The 22,093-nt window shown below is 66.3% G+C and overlaps 6 protein-coding genes across 6 annotated transcripts; 4 read left to right on the forward strand and 2 right to left on the reverse strand.

Moving 5' to 3' along the window:
• Nucleotides 1–1,020: 1,020 nt before the first annotated feature.
• EMIHUDRAFT_208355 (hypothetical protein) lies at nt 1,021–2,436 on the reverse strand (the record flags this gene model as incomplete). Its single annotated transcript, XM_005772854.1, has 4 exons — nt 1,021–1,225; nt 1,301–1,575; nt 1,913–2,083; nt 2,410–2,436. 4 exons carry the CDS (start codon nt 2,434–2,436, stop codon nt 1,021–1,023), a joined length of 678 nt encoding a protein of 225 aa, XP_005772911.1.
• Nucleotides 2,437–2,680: 244 nt separating this feature from the next.
• On the forward strand, nt 2,681–5,621 carry EMIHUDRAFT_101837 (hypothetical protein; the record flags this gene model as incomplete). The annotated part of the gene is made up of 5 exons (XM_005772855.1): nt 2,681–4,208; nt 4,315–4,493; nt 4,584–4,892; nt 4,952–5,160; nt 5,318–5,621. The coding sequence occupies 5 exons, from the start codon at nt 2,681–2,683 to the stop codon at nt 5,619–5,621; spliced, it is 2,529 nt and encodes an 842-aa protein (XP_005772912.1).
• A 1,160-nt stretch (nt 5,622–6,781) lies between these two features.
• Nucleotides 6,782–9,327, forward strand: EMIHUDRAFT_435850 (hypothetical protein). Its single transcript, XM_005772856.1, has 7 exons — nt 6,782–6,959; nt 7,101–7,274; nt 7,569–7,660; nt 7,967–8,042; nt 8,130–8,317; nt 8,391–8,458; nt 8,526–9,327. The coding sequence occupies exons 1-7, from the start codon at nt 6,823–6,825 to the stop codon at nt 9,057–9,059; spliced, it is 1,269 nt and encodes a 422-aa protein (XP_005772913.1). The 5' UTR covers nt 6,782–6,822; the 3' UTR covers nt 9,060–9,327.
• A 231-nt stretch (nt 9,328–9,558) lies between these two features.
• Nucleotides 9,559–12,331, reverse strand: EMIHUDRAFT_427260 (hypothetical protein; the record flags this gene model as incomplete). The annotated part of the gene is made up of 4 exons (XM_005772857.1): nt 9,559–10,242; nt 10,590–11,546; nt 11,619–11,777; nt 11,869–12,331. Coding segments are annotated over 4 exons (2,146 nt in total), but the record flags the coding sequence as incomplete, so codon positions are not given.
• A 2,461-nt stretch (nt 12,332–14,792) lies between these two features.
• Nucleotides 14,793–16,468, forward strand: EMIHUDRAFT_450951 (hypothetical protein; the record flags this gene model as incomplete). Its single annotated transcript, XM_005772858.1, has 6 exons — nt 14,793–15,245; nt 15,335–15,625; nt 15,751–15,801; nt 15,878–15,970; nt 16,042–16,089; nt 16,319–16,468. 6 exons carry the CDS (start codon nt 14,793–14,795, stop codon nt 16,466–16,468), a joined length of 1,086 nt encoding a protein of 361 aa, XP_005772915.1.
• Nucleotides 16,469–20,559: 4,091 nt separating this feature from the next.
• Nucleotides 20,560–21,962, forward strand: EMIHUDRAFT_208364 (hypothetical protein; the record flags this gene model as incomplete). The annotated part of the gene is made up of 3 exons (XM_005772859.1): nt 20,560–21,235; nt 21,386–21,522; nt 21,594–21,962. The coding sequence occupies 3 exons, from the start codon at nt 20,560–20,562 to the stop codon at nt 21,960–21,962; spliced, it is 1,182 nt and encodes a 393-aa protein (XP_005772916.1).
• Nucleotides 21,963–22,093: the final 131 nt, after the last annotated feature.

Genomic DNA, 22,093 nt, shown 5'->3' on the forward strand with positions numbered 1-22,093 from the left:
GCCCTCCGCCTCCCTCTGCCTCCCTCGCCTCCTTCTCCTCTCCCTGTCCCCCCAGGACCCCCCCCCCCCCCTCTCACCCCTTCACCAGGTGCGCGACGCCCGGATGCACGTTCGTCGACTTCCACGACGGGCTCTGCTCGCACCAGCTCGACCTGCCATCCCGCCGCCGAGGTGCGAGCATCTAGCCGAGAGGCAGCCGAGAGGCGGCCGAGAGGCAGCCGACAGGCAGCCGAGAGAGACAGCCGACAGGCTGCCGATAGGCAGCCCTCCCGTGCAAGGACACCGCTCGCACACCGCCGCCCCGGACCCCTTCACGAGGGAGGCAAATCGACCCTCCCTTAGGCGGGAGAGAGCCGTCCGCCGTCTGCCAGCCCGTGCAGGGCGGCATCGGCAAGGGGAACCGGCGGCAGCGGAAGAAGTGAGCCGGGCAGTTGTGCAGCGCCTGGCATTAGGCCCGGCGCTCGCGGGTCTGTGCGGGGGTGCTCTCGGCGCCGAGCTGCCGTCAGCGCACCGCGCGCGCGAGTGCCACCCTCGCCCCCCTACTAGAATTTAGAGAGGCATGAAAACTCCTGTAGTGACTGGTCCTGTGGCTTGCGCGAGAACCCGAGAGGTCTCTCGCTGGGTGGAGCCAACTCGGCATTTGTGTAAGCGCCGTGGTAAAATGTATCATTGATTGTATTCAACCACCCGGTTTGCCAAAACGCACCCGCCACGCCGGCCAACCGGATTGCGAATGGGAGCGAGGCTGCTCTCATATCTCTCAAAATATCCTAGTTCCTAGCCGTCTAGAAAAAAGAAGCGGGTTCGCACCGCCAGTGGCAGTGCCGCTCCAAGTGCCAGTGCGCAGCAGCTGCTAAGGTGGGATCTTCAACGGAATGCCTGTCTCTCTTGATTGCCAAGGAATCGAGAAGGACCTCTCACCCTTGGGGGGCGGAAATCAACTTCGAAGCACACAGCTTGGCGTGGCACACCCTGTTTGCCGGCTTTATGTTGCACTCGGCGTACATGGTTGGCAGCGTTTCAATCCACACCAGTGGACTGCTGGCGCAAAAAACGTTGGTACCAGTCCGGGAGGCCGGGCTCATCGCCCCGAGGCCACACAGCCGGCCTCACGTCGCACGCGCCGCGGGCGACCTCGCAGCGAAAGTCCGACGCCGCGGCCTCTGCCGCGACCAGGCGGCCGATCTTCCCGCGGACGAGGGGCAAACGCGTGCAGCCGGCGCAGCTTCCGTTGGCGTTGAGCAGCAGCCGGCGCGGCGGCGACGGAGGGGCGTGGCTGCCCGCCGCGGCGGGCGGCCACCCTTCGTTGAGCATGGCGCAGAAGCCGGCGAGCATGCGCGGCGAGTACACGCGCTCGCCCTTGCGCGCGCCTTGCTCAGCTCGCGCCGAGCCAACCGCCGCCACCTGCTCCGACAGCTGCCGGAGCGACGGGGTGGCCGCGCGCTGCGGCGGGAAGCGCTCCAAGAAGAAGGGGAGGAAGGGCGCCAGCGCCGCGAGCCCTTTCGAGTGCAACAACATCGCCGGCCCCCGTGTGGCGGGAAGCCGCAACTGCGCGCCGCTGTCGGCGATGTTGCCCTGCCGAACGTGCAGCTCGACCGGCAGCTCGCCGATCCGAAGGGTGGCGCGCTCACTCGCCGCCGCGCCATCGCCGCCCCTCGCCGCCCAGCGCCGGCTGTCCCGCGGGCCGAGGCCGGCGCCGGCGGCTCTAGCTCGTAAGTTTCAATTCGCCAACTAGGCGCACATGCCCGTCGCCCGATGTTCGCCGCCGCCACGTCAGGTTGTTTTGGGTTACTGTAACTGAGGTGTGCAGTCGGCTCCATCTCGATGAGCATGCCCCACGCCGAGCGAAGGGTCTTGACGAGTCGTTGAGTAGGAATTTGTGTCTTGTCGCGTGCTTTGCACGCGGGTCAACCATTGCGGCATGGCCGAGTTCTTCGTGCGGCTTGCCGCTCGGCGCCTTCTTGCCCGCCTCCACCGCCTGGCAGGCAACATCGAGCGGGAGGCCGAGGCGGCGCTGAACTGTAATGCGCACCGCCCACGTCTCCATCTTCATATCATCCCGCATGGGGATCGCATTAAAACCCTGTCAGCAGAGTCCTCCCACGGGAAATGTACGTGTATGACCCCCCCCCCCCCCATGAACACACCAGTGAGGGAGGGCGAGACGATCGAGGGGTCACGTACCATGCGGAATCGACCCTATCCAGTGCTCAAGTGCTCAAGAGCTAACTGAAAAAAGAATCTTACAACAAAACTCCCTCGCGCAACACTGGGCACGGGACTGGCGCGAAAAAAGATAGCCTCGAAGGGGCAGCCGGGGTCTCGCGTCTAGGGTCGTACAAAGATATAAGGCAGAATGAGACGCTGCTACAAAGCGAGCCGCGCACGAACGCGGCGCAGAAAGCGAACCCGCGTGACACAATCGAGGGAAGTCATGTGAGAGAGAGAGAGTCACGCGGGACAGGGAGAGTAAAGTGCCAAGGGGGGCACTACAAAGAGCAGTAACTATCTCCGCATTCCAACGCTGTGAACACCGGTGAGTGAGTGAGTATTCTTGATACGAAACCACGACGACACACACCAGTCGACTCGCATCGGTTGCGGCCAACGATTTCTTCTGAACGGCGTCAATGAAAAACACCTCTCCGACAGGGGGACGGCTCCACGGTCCGGTTGTCCGATGGCGGATCTCCGGGTTGTCGGCAGAGCTGGGGAGGTCGACTACCCCGCCGCGCCTGACGAGGATTCAAACGGCAGGGCCCTCTTAGCGCGGCGCCCGCGCTTCACCAAGGCTGCAGCGGCGCGCTTTCTGCGGCTGTGCGCGTGCTCAGTCTTCGTCGGACTCATGCTGCTGATCGCGTTGCCGCCGACATTCGTCCAGATCGAATCTTCGATCGCGCATCTCTCAGACGGGACATTCTCCTTCTTGGTTCCACCACCACCGCCGCCACCGCCACCATCACCGCCGCCACCGTTGCCGCCGCCACCATCGCTACTGCCGCCGCAGCCGCCGCAGCCGCCACCACCGCCGCCGCCGCCGCCACCGTTGCCGCCGCCACCGTTGCCGCCGCCACGCCGCTGCACCGTCGCCGTGGTTGGCTCGTCCGTGGCTGCTGGGCTGCAGGCGGCGCCTTCCCCGACCACAGGCGAGAGGCCTCTTGGGTGGGCGGGGCGGCTACGGACGGCTCTCGCGGACCCACGCCACGGACTCGTCCTCTCCAACTCTGCCGTGCCCGGCGCCACCGTCGCCACGACGGCGCCGGTGCTGGCTGCGCTGCTCTCCGGGCCCGAGGTCCCCGGCACGGTCGTCATCGGGCTGTCCCTCGCCAACGAGGGCCTCGCCAGCACCGGCTCGGAGGCTGCGGCCCGCCAGCTCGCCGACGGCTTCCTGCTCGGGCTGCACGAGCTCGCCTCGAGCGCGGAGCGCGCCGGCGCGTCGGTGGTGCTCGGCGGGGTCTACCCGAATGATGACTTGGACCTGACCCAGACGCGCGAGCTGCGCCGCACGCATGCTCGCATGGCCGCGTGGCGGTGGCCCGTGATCAACTTCCTCGAACGGACAGAGGCCGGCGCGGGCCAATCGCCGCTCGCGCACTGGCAGCCGAGGATGCGGGCGGACGCATGGCACCCGAACGAGGAGGGCCACGCTGCGATGTTTGACGCCATCAACCTGCGGCTCTTCTTGCAGCCCGCCGGCTGCGGACACGGCCGTCCGCCACTCTTGCCGCCCGCCCCGCCCACGTTTCCGCCGCTCCAGCCACACCTCGAATTGAAGCCGCACCCGCCTCGCACGCCGCCACGAATTGTCGCGCTGCGCCCCGAGGGCGCGTGCAGGACCGCCGACGGTGGCGTCGGCACCTACGACGAGAGATGGGGGTTGACGCTGGCAGGCTGCGAGGCGGCGTGTGACGCGGGTTGCCAGGCCTTCGAGTTTGCACCGTACCTCGCTCGAACCGGCACGAGCAAATGCGAGCTGCACTCCGAGCGCATCAAATACGCCGTCCCCCTTCCCGGCGCGGCCTGCTACACAAAATCCGCCGGCCCGCCCTCTCCTGCTCCGCCGCCGCTGCCTTTGACACCGCCGTCGCTGCCAGCTGGGGGCGGGTACAGGGCGCCGGTTGGCCTCGCGTCCGACGACGCCGCGCAGCTCGACGCGATGCTGCAGGGAGAGTATTCTCGGCGGCTGTACGGCGCCTTGATAGATGTGTGTAAGCACACCTCGAAGCGCTTCAGTACACTCCAGGCCGTGGGGCAATCACGGCAAGACGAAGGATGCACCACGACCGACACCCGCCCGGATCGGTACATCGAAAGGCGCCTCCCACCGCGTTGACGTCGAGGCCCTCCACCTCGTCTACTTGGATCTCGTCCCGGGGCACCTCCGCAGCATCGCCAGGTCGCTCGGCGTGTGCGGCCTCACCTCCGGCTCAGACAGCGGCATAGCGACGCCGCAGTATTGGGCGGGCGGCCGCGCGCCGTCGTACCGCTGCAAGGTGACACACGTCCCCGACACGTCCATGACATGCCTCGTCCATGGCATGCCTGCGGGCACGCGTCCTTGCCCCCCCCCCCCCCCCCCGCAGTCGGACGGGCAGCTCGGCTGCGTGCGCCCCTGCCGCTTCTCGCCGCCGTACGGCTCTCCGCAGCGCGCCTCGCGCCTCGCCGCCAACGACGCGCTCCTCTACGCGTCGATGAGCGGGGGAATGGACCCGGACGACTCGGCGTGGCTGATGCCCGCCCTCTCGACGCCCTTCACGCCGGTGCCTCCACAAACGTGGGTCGAGGTGTCGCACTGCCCGCGCTGGGACGCGCGCTCAAAGAGCACCGCCGCCCTGCGGACCGCGGGCTGGTCCAAGATGTGGTTCTACGTCGCGCCGGGCTCAGGCCTCTCCGTGCGGACACCGGCCGCACCGTCGTCGCGAGATCTCCCGGTTCATCGAGATGACTCGAGATAGGCCTCTCCGTGGACACCGGCCGCACCGTCGTCATCGACGAGACCGCGGCGCTCGCCACGCGCCACTTTGGGGCCGACCAGCAGTGCGCCGGCTCGGAGCACTGCTGGGGCGGACGCGTGGGCGGGAACCCGAAGAGCGTGCTGTCGGACACTCTCCCCTCGCTCAAGGAGGACGGCGACGCCTCGCCGCTGGTGCGCTACGTCAGGTGTGTGCGGCCGGCCTCTCTCCGCCGCAGCAAGACCCCGGCGGCACGCCCCGACACGTCCCCGAGACACGGCCCCGACTAGCCCCCGACACCGCCCCGGCACGGCCCCGGCATGGCCCCCGACACGGCCCCCAACACCGCGCGTGCCCCCCCGCAGGCACGAGCTCGGCCTCTCCGACGCAGACATCGCCGGCCTCGACTCGATCCAGCGGCTCGGCCACTTCGAGACCAGCTGCACGCAGCGCCGCTTCGAGTTGATCCTTTTCACCGACGGAGCCGCCATCCACGAGGGCACGACCAACCTCGAAGCGGCCGAGGCGCTTCCGAGCCGCATCAAGTGCGGCCGACACCCGCACCTCGTCGCATGCACGCCGCAGTCGCCCGGCATCCGGTACATGTCCCCGTGCCGTGGGTATGGCAGCGCGCTCTACAGTGGCGACGTGCAGCGGTCCATCTGCTAGTACTGATGAAAAAAAGCACTGGGCTGGGTTTCTAGGCATTGTGGGGTTGGCACTCCCATCGACCCTCATGACCTCCTGCGGTCCGCCAGAAGACCCAGGCGGCGGTCGGCGCTGTCGGCGCACGGCGGTGGTGGCGAGGCTGTGGCTGAAACGTGAAATAAAACGGACACACTCACGCCAAAAGGAGTAAAGGGGAAGGGCCTTGAGTTGACGGAAATCGGGGGACGCGACCCACTTCGCCACAGACGGTCCCGCGCCTCGCCGCTATGACGGCGACACGGCCGCGGCTCGTGTGCGTGTCGCCGTCTTTGTCCGGAGTGAAAAGTCCAACGCGCTCGTCGGTGGCGGCTTCCCCCAACCTGCGCCGCGCTCGGCGAACCTCGACAGCGCCTTCGGTGGCGTGCAGCTCTTTGCGACAGAAGCCGGAGAGCAGCTCCTCTGCTGCTCACACGCTCTGCATAGTTGGCACAGCCTACTGTGCCTCTGTGCGGCTGCCACAGCTGTCACAGCGATGGGCTCGCCCTCACTGGCCCTCAGTCACTTGTGCTGCGGCTTGTGTGAGCGACACTGCTCGGCGACTGCCGGCACACTGTGAGACCATGGGTGTGAGGTAAAAGCACGCTACCAGCGCTTGGTCACATCGGCCCCGAGGTGAGATCCATCTACTCTGTTGATGACAAGACTTGTCTACCGGCTGGAGCCGAGCAGGAGGGCCTGGCGCACAACCCCTGGTCAACTGAGGGTCCTTCCCCCGTATTTTAAGCCGGTATCGTTATTCTTCTTTCGCAAGACACGTATGGGAGGTTAAAGTTGTGCGTCACGCTGCCCGGCGTTTCTCACTTTCCGGGACAGCCCCGCCCTTTCGAGGCAGGAAAGTGACGCGTGACGGCTACCGCGTTCGCCCTGAAAAAGAAAGAAAAGACACAAACCAAACGAGGGATGGTGCGAGCAGCCTGACTGTCTTCACCCCAACTAGGCCACCTTTTGCGCAAAAGGTGGCCTAGTTGGTCGAAGCGCCGACCTTTAGGTCTAACAGGGGTCCCAGGGTGCAGGGATTCCCCTCTCGTACAAAGTTGCACCCGGCGGCACGGGGGCAGGCGCGAGCCTCGGTTTGATGGTTGGGGAGCGCGGTTTTTTTCTTTCGTGTGCATCGCCGTAAGGAGGAGGAGGAGGCGCGCTGCTGCTATTTTGTCCTCCCGAAATGGGCAATTCGGTCAGCAGCAGGCTGTGTGGCTCGGACACGGGCATCTTTCGCCGCTTCCACATCGAGGAGGATGTCAAGCTCGGCTCCGGCGGCTTTGGCACCACCTTCCGCGCGCTCGACAAGCAGACAAAGACGTGAGCGACCCACCGTAGCAGAGGGTGACACCGGGATAGGAGCCACGCGTCCGCGTTACGCGCGTGCTGTGCGAGGCGTGGCCGCCGCGCGAGCGTGCCTCGCTCCTGACGGGCGCGCGGCCCGCCTGTGGCCGCGCGCAGGTACGTCGCCGCCAAGTGCGTCTCTCTCAAAAAGATGAACCTGGAGCGGATCGAGCGCGAGGTTGCGATCACGAAGCACGCGAGCCACGAGCACGTGATCGCCGTGTACGGCGCGGCGCGCCGCCGCGACGAGTACGTCATCTTCCTCGAGCTTTGCACCGAGGAGCTCTTTGCGTGAGCCGCGCCCCCACCTCTCACTCCTGCTCCTCCTCCTCCTCCTGCTCCACCTCCTCCTCCCCGCCTCCCCACCTCCTCCTCCCCGCCTCCCCGCCTCCTCCTCCCCGCCTCCCCACCATCTCCTCCCCACCACCCCACCACCCCACCTCCTCCGCCCTCCCTCCCTCCCTCCCCTCCCTCTCATCCTCCCAGGCCCTCCCAGGCCCTCCCCAGGCTGTCCCAGGCCCTCCCATCCTTCCCGGGGCGCACGCCGGTGCCAACCCCCCCCCCCCCCCTCCCGCTGCGTCGCAGGCTGGTGGAGCGGAGACACACGCTCACCGAGAAGGAGTGCAAGCGCTTCATGTGGCAGCTGCTCGGCGCTGTCGACCACATGCACGGAATGGGTGCTCTAACCCTAACCCTGACCCTGACCCTGACCCTGACCCTGACCCTGACCCTAACCCTAACCCTAACCCTAACCCTAACCCTGACCCTGACCCTGACCCTAACCCTAACCCTGACCCTGACCCTAACCCTAACCCTAACCCTAACCCTGACCCTAACCCTAACCCTGACCCTGACCCTGACCCTAACCCTAACCCTAACCCTGACCACGTGCACGGCATGGGTGCTCGCTGCAGCGCCGCGGCGCAAAGTCTGCCAGCCCGCGCCCTCTCGGCTGACGCCCGCGCGCGCCTCTCCTCTTCCAGGCGTGCTGCACCGCGACCTCAAGCTCGAGAACCTCATGCTCACCTCCGACCTCTCCCTCCGCGTGATCGACTTTGGGCGAGCCGCGCCCCCGGCAAGCCTGCAACCGCCCGACCCGGAGGCCACCCCCCCCCACGAGCCGTCCCGGGCTCCCCCCTCCTGTAGGCTCGCGCACCAGTACCAGCCGCTCGGCGAGCGCGCAAACAGCACCGCGGCCGCGTACAAGGTGGAGATGCTCTACCATTGCTGCGGCTCGCGCTCCTACTGCGCGCCGGAGGTGCTCTCCCAGGCGGGGTACGCCTTTGGTGCCGACGTGTGGTCGTGCGGCGTCGCCCTCTTTGCGATGCTGCTCGGCGTCTTCCCCGCTCGAGGGGGCGTCGCTCGTCGAGGACGCGTCCGCGACACGTCGGAGACAATGCCGCGTAGGCTTCTTCCCGCTCGAGGAGGCGTCGCACGCGGACTGGAGGTACGACAAGCTCAAGCGCGCGCAGCAGGACGGCAAGTGCGCCGCGTCGCCGTGTCCAGGACACGTCCACGACATGTCGGCGACACGTGCCGTAGGACGGCAAGTGCACCGTCTCGACGGTGCTGCAGTGGTACGGCAAGCAGCACCGCCTGACGGACGAGGCGCTCAACCTCCTCGACGGCATGCTCGCCATCGACCAGGCTGAGCGCCTCTCGCCCGCCGCCATCCTGCAGCACGCGTGGTTCGACTCGGCGGCGCCGCAGCGCGCGGCGCGCTCGCCCGCGTACCGGACGCGAGGCCGCGCCGCGCCCGCCGAGGAGTCGGACACGATCGTGCCCGGCGAGAAGGGCGGCGCTGGCCAGACGTGGGTTGGATACGGCGCGGGCACGGCGGCGCGGCTGCTGACCTCTCTCACGGGCGTCGACTTCAAGGCTGGAGGCATGGGCGCAAAGGGCGGCGACGGGAAGCGCAAGCCGGTGTACCGCGCCGCCGAGGTGGACGCGATGCTCTCCGAGGTGCTGGCGGAGGGGTGCGACATCGCCGCCCCGCCCATGCGCCGCAACGCGAACTTTGGCGCCGGCGCAATCATACCTACCTTGCCGAGCGGTCCCGCCGCCTTTGCCTTTTGAGGCGGACCCCCCCGCCCCCCCCCCCACTCGGGCCGCGCGCGACGGACCGGCGTCCGGCCGGCCTCCCCTTGTACACGGAGCCCCTTCGGTTCCTAGTTTTCCGGGCGCTGGGGCGCGGGGCGTCGGCCTGTGAGACCGCCCGGGTGGGCGCCTTTGCACTTCTGTGTCGCCGGTCTCTTGTGAGCATGCACCTTCTCCGGCTGCGAGGGGGCGAGCGTGCTAGAGAATAGAGTTTTGTGATGGTACGAGAGCGAGCATGTCGATGAGCGCACGATGGCACCGACAAAAAACGCACATCCTCCGGCCGGACGAGAGAGGGGCGAGGGACGTGTGACGTGCGGGATGCGGGTCCGGGTCCCCGCGGGCGGCGCGGCGCCGGTGCGGGTGTGTGTGTGGACGAGTGGACGGCGCGGGCGCGGCGCCCACCGTGTGGTGCGTGGAGACTGTGCGCACCCCACCTCTGCTTGTGCTACCTCGGTAACGCACGAAGGGGAAGGCCGCGCCTCTCAAACCGATCGAGTAAAAGACACACAATGGGCACAGCCGGCGAGGCGATAAAGAATCGGACCGACCACCCGCACACGCCGCCATGGAGGAGGGTTAGCAGCTTGAGAGCTCACTCGGCCGCCTCTCTCAACGCCACGGGCTTCGCCTGAGCGCCGATGCGGCTGCGGACGAGCCCGAGAGCGCGGCCCGTCTGCAGCTCGGCGAGCCGGCCGACGATCGTCAGCCCGAAAGCGCGCATGTCCTGCTGGTTCTCCCGCAGGATGGGCAGCAGCGCGACCGCGCGCGCGCGTGCCGCCTGGTCGGGGACGAGCGAGCGGAGGACGGCGGGCGAGTTTGAGTTTGGCGGCGGGTCGGTGCCGGCGGCGTCGAGGTCGCCGAGGAAGAAGTCGAGCAGCCTCCGGATGGAGGAGAGCACCTTCTCGTCGCTCTCGGTCGGCTTGGGCGCGAGCGCGTCGCGAACCTCGCGGTTGAAGGCGCGCACGAAGCGTGGCTGAGGCAGCCGGTCGAGCGCCCGGCCCGGCGCAGTCAGGATCAGGTTCTGCAGCGCCTCGCGGGACAGCGCGTCGGCGGCGGCGACGACCTCATCGACCAGAAAGTCGCGGAAGACCTGACCGTCGTCCGAAAAGAAGAAACCGACCGCCTCGCGCGCCGTCGACGCCTGCGCCTGCGCCTCGCTCTCCACAGTCCTCGCCGCCGACGCCGCCACGCTCGACGACGACGTCGCCGCCGCCGCCGACGCCGCCGCCGCAAAGCCGGCGTCGCTGAAGCCGTCGCTGACGCCCTCGACGGCTTCGGCGCGGTAGGCGTCGAGGGCGGAGCGCGCCTTTGCGTCGCCGTCAGCGTCGAGGGCCCTCGTGCCGCGCGCGTCTCCCGCCTAGAGGACACGTCCGGGACACGTCCGGGACGTGTCTTGTGTCCACGCCCCGTGCAGAGAGCCGCGTCTCCCGCCTGGCCAACGTAGACGCCACCACGCACGCCGTCGACCTTGTACGCGGTCCCGTCGCCAGTGTCGCGCACGGCGACGAACTTCTCGAGGGCCTGGAGCAGGTCGATGACACGGTCGACGTCGAAGGTCTTGCCCTCGCCGTAGACCATGTACCTCAGCGCCTCGCGCATGCGCGGGCTGTCGTCGGTGAGCAGCTTCCTCGAGAGGTACGGGTAGGCCTCGTCGATGATTGCGAACTGCGGGTTGCCGACAAGCGCGATGCCCTCGAGCACCGAGATGGCGCGGATGATGAGGGCGGAGTAGGGCGGGATGCGGAACGGGAACTCGTACGTGATCTCCGCGAGGTCCGCGGCGAGCTCCTGGAAGTTGATACTCTTTGCGCCACCGCCGGCGAGGGCGACATCGAAGACCTTGGAGAGGGCGGGCACGATGGGCGCCGTGTCGACGTCGCGCGGGATGAAGTCCATATTCTTGAAGTCCTCCCCAATGAGGGAGTAGTCGCGGTTGATCAGGTGCGCGATCGCCTCAATCATGCCGTACTTTTGGTCGTCGGTCACCTCCGTCATCAGCCCAAAGTCGAGGATGACCAGCCGCCCCTCGGGCGTGCGCAGCATGTTGCCCGGGTGCGGGTCGGCGTGGAAGAAGCCCGTGTCGAGCAGCTGAGTGAGGTACGTGATCACGCCCAAGTTGACCAGCTCGCCGACGTCGTCCGCCGTCGACTGCGAGAGCTTCTCGCCGTCCACCCACTCGGCGGTGTGCACGCGTCGGGAAGTGAGCTGCGGGTAGTTGGCCGGGATCTTGACGCGCGGGAGGCGGCGCATGTCGCGGGCGATCCGGATCCCGTTCTCGCACTCGAGAACGTAGTCCAGCTCACGGTAAAAGTTGGCAGCGAACTCGTCGAGCAGCGAAACGACGTCGACGCGCTGGGACGCCTCGGGCGACATCTTGCGCAGGAACTGGCCGGCGGCGCGGGCGAGGTGCAGGTCGAGCGACACCGTCTCTAGCACGAAGGGCCGCTGCACCTTGACCGCCACCTGCGGGACGTGTCTCGGACATGTCATGGACGTGTCCTGGACATGGCTGGCCGCTGCACCTTGACTGCGCACCTCGTCCCCGCCCTCGCGCAGCGTCGCCTTGTACACCTGGCCGAGCGACGCTGCGGCGACCGGCTCCGGCGTGATGGTGGAGAAGAGCTCGGAGACGTCCTCCACGCCGAGCTCGTCGCGGACGCACTGCATCGCGACAGCCGACTCGAAGGGCGGCACCTGCGGGGCGGGTTCCGGGAACCGGGAAGGCTCCGCGGACGGGCCCGGGACGGGTCTGGGACACGGCATCGGCACGGCCGAAGGGCGGCGCCTTGTCGCAGAGCTGCTGCAGCTGGACCATCGCCTGCGGCGACAGGATGTCGGGCCGTATGCTCAGCGCCTGCCCCAGCTTAATGTAGAAGGGGCCCAGCGAGACGAGGACGTCTCGCAGCCCGGCGACGGCGGCGACCTCGCCCTCAGAGCCGGAGGTCAGCTCGCCGCGAAGCGCGCTCAACAGGGTCTTCGCGACCCACGCGCCTCCATACAGTGCGAGCTGCCCGATGCGGGTCAGCACCGCGCCGGGCCGCTTGCGGAAGTAAGCGCTGAGCGCCGCCGGGTCGTACTCGGTCGGGAGGCTGTCGTCGCCGGCGCGCATCTCGACGACCTGCAGCGTAGTGCCGCTCGCGGCATTGTCGTCGTCGTTGATGTTCGTGCCACGCATCGCCGAGATGAGGGCTGACGTCCGCTCGTCCGCCGCCAGCTGCTCACGCATGTCTGCCATCGCCGCAGACATGTCGGCGACAGAGCCAGGTCGCTCAGGCGATTTGATCTGCATGCACGGTGACCTTGCACGCGCCGCGGCGGGCGCGTGCAGCGCCAGCCCGGGGGCCAAGCCGCTCAGCGCAAGCAGCAGAGGCATGGCCGGTCGTACGAACGATGTCATGAGAGATGCAGTCAGGCCGTCGCGGAAGCGTCGTGAAGGGAAGAAGAATTCGAATTGGGACCCAGCAGCGCCGAGGAGAGCGATGAGTCAGGGGAAGAGACAGCAGGAGAGAGAACGACGAGAGTGAGAAGAATGCGAGGTGGCATGAAGGTCGCTGCAAGAATTGGTGATAAACTGCGGAGAGAGATAGAATAATAGGAAGTGGTAGACGCCCGAGGGTGGGCGACGGCTAACACGACACTTCTCCCCTAAAATCCGTGTGTGGTGGCGGCGTACCGTCCTCCCATTCCTCCCTTGGGTTGTCTGTTTTCTTTCTTTCTTTACCTTCGCTTCATGGCCGGGAGACTGGCATGTACACGGGCGCGCTTGTCGGGCGCGCCCCCATCGGCGAGCCCAGCGCGGCGGCCGACTCGGCGCGGCGGGTCAACATCAAGGATCGAGAGAGGACGATTCTTGTGTTTGAGGTGGGCGCAAACAAGCAGTCGGCGATCCGGCACATGTCGCGCTGAGCGACTGAACGACCGTCGCCGCAATCGACACCGCCACCATTTTGACGAGCAGCGCGAGTGCGCTCGTCGGCGGCCAGCCGTCGCGGGCCGGGGCCGAGCCCCGGCCTCAACCGGCCCCGCCGTCTGCAGCAGGCCCGGAGGCCCACATGGCGGCCGACCAGCTGATAAGGAGGTCTCTCTTGAGACTTTTAGAAGCCAACAAGAAATCTAGCACTGACAGTGACTTGGGCTCGGCAGCTTGTCGACTACCAGCCGAAGCCGGAGTCGGAACCGTAGCCGAGATGGTCGTCGAGGGTGTCGAAAATGTCATTCGCCTCGCTTGAGCACTTGAGCACTGGATAGGGTCGATTCCGCATGGTACGGGACCCCTCGATCGTCTCGCCCTCCCTCACTGGTGTGTTCATTGGGGGGGTCATAACAAACACGGTACAGGATCGAGGTGCACGCTAGTAGAGCCGCGGAGCCGCGTGAGTCTTGGTCGGAGGAAGAGTCGTCGGAGGAGCGGTCGGACGCCTCGCGCTTGTCGCGCCTGATGCGCTCTGCGAGGGGGCTGGGGTCGTAGTTGGTCGTGCTCGAGCGTCGGGAAGACAGCGCGCGTTGCGACCTTGTCGGCCGAGCTGCCATCCCACAGTACTAACAAGGTGTACCAGTCGCCGCGAGGATAGAACCAAGCGTTGACCAACCTGTACCGTCCGAGAGCGGCCGCCTGAGCGGCCTGAGCGGCCGCCTGAGCGGCCGCCTCTGCAGCGGCCGCTGCCGCCGCAGCCTTCCGCGCCGCCGCCTCTGCAGCCGCTGCAGCGGCGGCCACAGCCGCAGCTTTGGCGTCGCGGGATTTTTTGTTCTTCCTTGCCTTCTTCTTGGTGCTCTTGGGGGGGTCATCAAGTGACCGCGGGCTGACTCGCCAGAGGTCGTGCTCTGGACGACTGGGGCAGGGCGACTCACCGGAGGTGAAGGGGGACGAGGGCGGAGGCAGGCTCAGCTGCTCTCCGTTGACCTCGTGTTGGTTGCAGAACCCGTTGGTTCCGTGGCAGTCGCGCACTGTGTCGTGAGGGTAGTAGATTGAAAGGGGGAATCGAGTCAGCGCTTCCTGAAGAGGTAGAGGAAGACGAGTGGAACGCAAACAGTAGATGAAGTCGACGACGCTGCCGCCGCCGCGCCGCCGCCCGCCCTCGTGGCCGCCGTAGACGCGGCTGAGGAAGAGGTCGGCGGTGCGCCCGCTGGGCGGGCAGGCCTTGAAGAACTTGGTCAGTGAAAAGTGCGAGTGTTGAGGCCGCGCGCAGCAGCCTGGATCTTGGTGATGAGGAGCATGATGATGATGGTGAAGCGGGCGCGATCGACCCGCAGCCTACTCGCTTGTAGGTATGTTGTTGGCAAAGGAAGACACAGAGCTCACACAAAATCACAGTGGGTGGTAAGCGAACGAGTCACTCAACAGGGGTCGATTAGTGCGGCTGCGGGCCACCCTGTCCAGAGGCGGAGGTGCCTTTCTGGGATCTTGCTACTACCGTCGGCGCCACAGGCAGGGCGGAGGCGCGCACCATCAAAAGCAGGGTGGTCCAACGGCGTCTTGGGAGCCGTACCTCCGGAAAAGCATTCACGGACCTGGAATTTTTTTTGTGCCGGTGATAGTACTAGCACGCGCCAGTTCGCACCTGTGTCGAGCCTGTGTGCTGAAAAAGAAAGAAAACGGACAACCCAAGGGAGGGATGGGAGGACAGGCTGTGAGTTGTAAGACAGGCTTGTGCGCCCCAATTCTTTTTACCGAGCACCTTCTCTCTATGCGCGACGGCCCATAGAAGGTGCATGCGCGACGGCCAGGAGACTGGCATGTACACGGGCGCACTTGTCGGGCGCGCCCCCATCGGCGAGCCCAGCGCGGCGGCCGACTCGGCGCGGCGGGTCAACATCAAGGATCGAGAGAGGACGATTCTTGTGTTTGAGGTGGGCGCAAACAAGCAGTCGGCGATCCGGCACATGTCGCGCCGCGAGCTGCTCGAGGAGGCGCGCCGCGCCTCGACGCCCCTCCGGCTGCAGAGAGCCGACGGGCCCGCGGCTCGCCTCGGCGCCGACGCCGTCCTCAAGGCGCGCGACGTGCGGAAGGTCGACCCGCTGTTTGCCGGCCGGCTCGAGCCGGTGATCCTGGTGCGGTGCGGCTCAATCACCGTCTCGCTGGGCCGGACCGAGCTCCGCGCCATCATCCTGCACGACCGCCTCTACTTTATTGTGCCGGACGGCGCAGACTCGATGCTGCAAGAGGCGCCTGCACCGCCGCCCGCCCACCACCGCCTCCTCCTCCAGCACCTTCTCTCCTCCGCCACCACCGCCGCCACCGCCGCCTCCATCAGGTGCACCGCAACCTCCTCCTCGTGCTGCACGGCTCCCTCGCCGGCGACAGCGGCGGCGCGGCGCGCTCCGAGCCTCCCTCCACGGAGCACAGCCCCCACCCCGCACGCCACGACGGCGGGCCGATCGCGCCGGCGCGGGCGGCGGGCACGCCTCCGCCGTACACGCCGCCGCCGCTCTCGAGCGTCGCGACGGGCGGCTTCGGCGCGGACAGCGGCGCGCCGCCGCCCTTTGAGTTTGCGGCGCTGGAGGCGGTCCTCATGATTGCGTGCTCCGACCTGCACAAGCGGCAGGTGGAGGAACACTTCATTGACTAAACTGAACCCGGCCCCCCAGCAGTCGAGTTGAGAACTCACTGACGAAGCTTCACTACCCAGTCGGGTGGATGGAGTTGAGCTTACGTGCACACGCTCGGCAGGAGGAGCTGGGCTCGCTCGTGAGGTGCGCGCTGCTCGAACTGCGGCGCACGGTCGACCGCTCGCGCGTGGCGCCGCGTCCCTCGCACAGCCTCTCGCTCGGTGCAGCCGCCCTCGTTCTCTCGCCAGGTGGTTGGCTCGCGCGTGGTAGCGGGGTCGAAGCAGCTCGAGGCTGTCCGCGAGCTGGCGCAGGAGGGGGCAGCCCACTCCATCCGAATCACCGTGGACGAGCTGCGAGGTAGGCGGTGCGCGAGCTGAAGCAAGAAGTGCGCGAGCTCTCTCTGACAGCGCAGGCGCTCGACCGAGCCATCGACGCTTGCCTAGACGACGACGAGGACATGGTGCGCACGCACCTCTCGCGGCCGCGCACGTCCAGGACACGTCCACGACATGTCCGAGACATGTCCCGCAGGCGCGGATGTACCTCTCGCGGCTGCACAGCGCGGCGCGCGGCGTTGCGCCGGCGCCGCCGCAGACAGCGCTGCGGCGGAGGGCCACCGAGGAACGCTTGGCCAAGTTCTCGGCTGCCGGAAAAGTCTCTCCTAGACCTTTCCTGGAGCCTTCCTGTAGGAGACCTTGGCCAAGTTCTCCTCTGCGACACCCATGCAGACGCCTCCGCCGCACACGCCCTTGCCTGCTGGCTCGCTCAGGCAGGTTGGCCGCAGCGCGTCGCTGCTGTCGGACGGCGGTGCGGAGGGCGACGAGGAGGCGCGAGGCTAGCGAGGGGGGGCGGGAGATGCTTGCGGGTGGGAGGGGCGTGGCCTCATGCGCCGGTCCGGGGGCCCCGACGAGGTGGCGATACGGGGAGATATGGGGAGATATGGGGAGATATGAGGCCCCGAGGGGGTGGCGCGCGCCGCTCTCGAGCGGTGGAGAAAAGGTTGCTGTGGAGTGAGGTAGGACCTCGAGGGGGAGATACGGGGAGATACGGGGAGATATGGGGAGATATTGCTGTGGAGCTGAGGTAGGACCTCGAGGAGCACGAGGAGGTGGAGATGCTGCTCGAGTCGTACGCGCAGGAGGTCGGCTCCACGCTGGGCGCTCTGGAGGCGATCGCGCGCTCGACCGAGCGAGAAGTCCGTCTCCCTGCTCGACCTCTCCTCGACCTCTCCTCGAGCCTTTCCGCAGGCGATCGCGTACTCGATCGAGTCTACCGAGAAGTTCGTCTCTTTCCGGCTCGACTCGGCACGCAACCGACTTCTCAAGGCGCCAGATCTAGCCGAGGTCTAGCCGAGGTCTGAGCCGAGGTATGGCCGAGGTCTAGCCGAGGTGTAGCCGAGGCCTAGCCGAGGTATGGCACGCTCTGCTCTTCACACACCTCTCCCTGTCTGCTCCCGCCACACCCTCCATTTTTTTTGCCCCCCCGGGCCCCCCAGGGGGAGGTGCTCGGGGGAACCCCCGGGGGGATTTTGGGGGGCGGCCCTTTTATGGGGGGGGTTTTTGGGAGAAACTTCAAAGCCCCCCTTTTGGAGGGGGGGGACCCTTTGGGGTTTGGGGAGAAAAAGGCCCCCCCCCCCCCCCCCCCTCCCCCCCACCCCCTGTCAACCCACCCCCCCCCTCACCCCCCCACCCCGCCCGCCACACCCGAACCTTGCAAACGGCCTCTCCTCACGCCCGCCGGCCGCGCCGCGCAGGCGAGGGGACCCTCTTCAACCTCGTGGTCGGCCTCACCCTCGGCCTCCTCCTCGTCTGGTGCGTGGGCACCTACTGCTTCTTCTCCACCCACAGATGTTGGCGGCCGGGGAAGGCTCGCCGCGACCAGTACCTCGAGCGTGATGTCATCGTGACGTAGCGCAGTAGAGAGAGAGGGCTCCCAGTAGAGAGAGAGGGCTCCCCGCCGCAGCGTGTGGCGTGCGAGTGTGGCAGCAACGCGAGTATCGTCAGCTCGCGCGTGTGTTTCGTCGATCGGCCGACGACGGCCGTCCACCCGTCCTGTTCTCACACAACACACATCTCATTGAGATTGTTAATTTAATTGTTGCCCATTTTTTTCACCCGCTGAGATCCCAAATCTCAGCCCTGCACACACTGTTATATGACCTGATCCCTCACACTCGCCCCCCTCGCGGCGGCCGAGGCTCCGTCCCCCGAGGGGCGAGGGAATGGTTGGGTAGTAGGGCTAGAGGGTCGCTCTACACTTAGCCTCTGCAGCGAGCGAGCGCTCAACTTAGCCCCCGCACGGAGCCGGGCTCAGACTTAGACCCTCATGGTCGGGGGCCATGAACTTAGACGACATAAGGCCAACTCCGGGTAAAACCCGGGTATACCTGGTTGAATCAGCTTTCAGGTTTACCCGAAAAATACCTGGACGCGTCCCGACCAACGTTTGCCGCGCACGACGCCATATCGCCTTCTCCCAGGGCCAGTGCGCTACTTGCGGCGCGCAACGCCTGCTCAAGTACGCGCAACGACCAACGTACCATATGCTGCCGCTATGCGTGCCTTAAGGCGGCTGCGGCGAAGCGGCGGGCGCGGCATGCCGATGGCAGTGCGGACGATGCGGTTGCGATGTGTTCTGCTTCAAGATCGTGGCGGTGCTTGGCATGCACTTCTGCGATCCCAATCAGCTCATCGCAACGAAGCAGCGCAACAAGCTGGCTGCTGCCAACAAGGCCCTATGCTACCTCACGCGCGGATCGTTCAATACAAAGAGGACCAGCATACACAGAGGCTTCTCTGACACGCGTCTGTTTGAGCTTGAGGCTATTTGTGAGAACTGTTTGGCTAGAAGTCGCCGAACATTGCGCTCAGGAGGCAGCAACGAGAACCGGAAGAGGAGGATGCTGAGGCGGCGATTGCTGAGCATGAGGAGGATCGATCGCCCGCCGCAGGCGAAGAAAATTTGGGGGCTGTGCCGATGTTGATCACGGGGCGTTGATCACGGTGGGAGCCTTGGCCCCAGGCCGTGCCACGGCCGACTTAGCCGATGTAAGAGGCTCCCGCTGATCTTAGACCGCGCAAGCACTCCAGCGTGGCTAGCCACACTTAGACCCATTAGGCCTCCAGGCTCAGAACTTAGACTACTACCCAACCAGTGGCGAGGGTGCGCGCCACACCGCGCCACAGAGTCGCGCACGTGTGTGACGACTGACGACGTGGCGCGTAGGTTGAGACGAAGACAACTCGTGACAACGAGACACAAGTGCGAAGACTGGCGCGCGCGCGGGGGGGGGGGGGAAGGGGGGAAGGGGGGGGGGAGCGCCCCGCCGGTCCCGGTCCCCCAGGCAGCCTTCCAGACACCAGAGACCGAGTCATACGGCTCTAGGATCTGCTTCCGACAGATCACGAACAAGCAGGGTTGCGCGAGCCCCGCGCTTGCCCTGGCGCCAAAGGCCCGGTTGTGGAGGCGCTGGACTGCTTCGCAAGGCGGGCGCGACCCGGCACCACATCACCACAGGATTTCACCGTGCAATTAGGCCTCGCCCCGCCGTCATGCCTCGCTGTGTGACCGCGAGGCCCTTCGGTCGGTGCAATGGAGTGCTCAGGGGCGGCCATCGACGAGACCTCGCACCGTGACGAGCGCGTGGTCGAACTTTGCCTTGATGGTGGTGGCCACGGCGTCGGCCGTCGGCGGATCGAAGGAGATCCAAGCTGCGCCCTTCTCGCCGAGCTTGGTGAAGAGGCCGCCGAGCGTCTCCTTTGTCTTGCTGGCCTGCAGTGTGAATGCGAGCTTCTTGTTTCTCATCAACCTTCTGTGCATCCGATCCCGGTGCAACCAATTCCCTTGGGGTGCTAGATCTGGCCATCATAGGGGCGGGCTGGCCTCAGCGGTGACAACCTTGGCCGCGTTGCCGAGAGCGTCCGCCGCGGCCGACATGTGCTGGTAAATGGGCAGGGGGGGGGGGGGGGTTGGTGACCGCCGGGCGTGGGGAGGGTCAGGGGAGGGTTAGGAGGGTTTCGGGAGGCTGTGCACCTTGCTAATCGCGACGTCGTTGCCGATGGTGCTGCCAAAGAGGATCGAGCTCGAGTCGCCCTTGTCCGCGCCGAGCTTGCCGAGCAGGCTGTCGAGCCTTGCCTTCATCTTGGAGGCCAAGTCACCCGAGAACAGAGCCTGCGCGCGTCGTTGGAAGGCGTCTATCATCAGATGCAAGCGTCCGGGCTCTCGCAAGGACACGCAAAGGCCTGCGAGTCCGAGTCGAGCTTGCTAAGCAGACTGTCAAACTTGGCCTTTGCCTATATGTCCCGGCGATGGCAGTCAAGTTGCAAGACTCGGTGCAAAAGTTCTTCGTGGTCACTGTGGGGGGGGATGGCGTGGGGGTGGAGGGCAACCTTGCCCAGCACCCCCTCGGGGCTCGCCGGGTCGAAGCCGATCGACCACGGTTGGGCCTGCCGCTCCTCGGCGATCCATGTGCGGTGACGGACCGACCGACAGGGGCGGTGTCGCGCACGAGTCGTCGAGCGCGGCGTACGCGGTTGAGCGCGCCCTGTCGGCGGCCAGCGACGAGAGCCGGGGGGTCGCCAGACGAGCGACGGCCACCTCCACCTCGTCCGCGTCGTCCGTCGCGGCGCCGCCAGGATGGCGCGCCGTGGCGTCGCGGCCCTCAGCATAGTGCTCGAGCTGGAAGCCGACAAAGACGGCGGCCGTGCCGAGGAAGAAGGGCGGCGAGACGTGCGTGCGCCTGGCCGAGCAGCACGTCGGAGAGGACGGAGAGCGGTGTCATGAGCGAGAGGCCGAGCGTGGCGAGGAGGGGCGACGTCATCGGAGCTCACACAGAATCACAGCGGGAGGAAAGCGGCGAGTCGCAATTCCACATCCCGCCTATAAATTCTTAATCAGATTGGGAAGTTCGAGTGCGTCAGTGCGCGACGCAATGATCGCACGCCTTCACATCATAGGGTCGAAGAAGGCCAGCACAAGCTCGCTGTTTAAACTCTTCGCCGACGGCACGACTGTGTGTGGCTCGCTTGAGCCCTCAGCTCAGAACAAGAAGGAGCCGGCTATCTGGTACAGAGATGTGCACACAAAGACGCCTGGCCAATACCTTGACAGCTGGCCGCAGCCCGGCTCCAAGCAAACAAATTGCACCGAGTACATGGACGCCAACCCCGTACGTCTCAAGGACGTCTCCGCCGCAGAGGCACTGTGGAGGTTCGCTGAGGCGAGCAGATCGCCCACACAGCTTGTGCGCATAGTCGCCGTCATTCGCGAGCCCATCTCGCGACAGCTATCGCTCTACAATCATCTGCTGACTCAGCCACCTTCAACTTGGGAGGTGAAATGGGCTTGTCCCGAAGTCGAAGCTCTGCCCCGCATGGGACTCGCACCCTCATTCGATGAGCTAGCGCGCTGCGAAATGTTTGAGTGGCTGCGGTACTGCGGGATGCAGGACTTCTCCGCGGCGTGCTATTGGGCGCGAGCGTGGAAAACGAACCCGCGTGGTAAGGCGGTGGGCGTCATGGGCAGTATGTACCATCTACAACTGCAGCAATGGGAGCGCACATGGCCAAGGCAACAGGTGCTAGTTGTGCAGTTTGAGATGCTCGTCGGTGACAGATTCGCGGATGTTTATCGACAAATGATTGCCTTCTTCGGGCTTGCTACAGCACGTGCACCCGCGAAAGCTTGGACTACCCTCCCGCACTCCAACTTAAGAGAGTCTCCCTGTAAGATCCGATCGATCAATTGCCACACGCGAGGTATGCTGCAGACCCTTTATACGCCATGGAACGGCCTACTCAACCGGGCGCTTGCCGCCGCCCACAAGGCAGGCAAGGCGCCTCCTGAAGAGTTGCTCTTTGAGATTGGCGCTAGTGTCGTGGCTTGCTCTGATGAGGTGGCTCTGCGACCACAAGTCAACCTGTCCCGATGTACTTTATGAGCGCGCCAGACCACACCTCAGAAGAGGAGGGCGGCAGGGCGCAGCGCGCGCTCGACCTGCGGGAGCTGGCGCAGATGTACCAGGTGCCGCGCCTCGAGCTGCTATGCGCGCAGGCGCTGCAGGAGAGCGTCGGGCCGGCGACCGCCGTGCCGCTGCTCGACGTGGCGCACACGCTGGGCGACGGGCGCCTCCTCCTCGCGCAGTGCCGCCGCTTCGTGGCCGACCACGCCGCCGAGGTGCGGGCGAGCGGCGGCGTGGAGCAGCTGCGCGACTTGGGCGTGGCCAAGGGGCTGCTCGGCGACGCGCTCGACCAGGTGGCGGAGCTGAAGGGGACGGTGGCGGCGCGCGACGTGGAGCTCGAGAAGGTCCGGGCGGAGGTGGCCGAGCGGGCATGAGGGAGGGGCAGCATGTCCCTGGTGTCACCGACGAGTCGGTCCGCGTGACTCCTCGTGTCCCGTACCGTTCTCACACATCCATAAACTCACTTTGACCTCACTGAAGCGATGCCTCAATCCTGAATCCTCAG

The sequence above is a fragment of the Emiliania huxleyi genome (assembly GCF_000372725.1).
Source record: "Emiliania huxleyi CCMP1516 unplaced genomic scaffold EMIHUscaffold_35, whole genome shotgun sequence".
NCBI lineage: Eukaryota > Haptophyta > Isochrysidales > Noelaerhabdaceae > Emiliania > Emiliania huxleyi.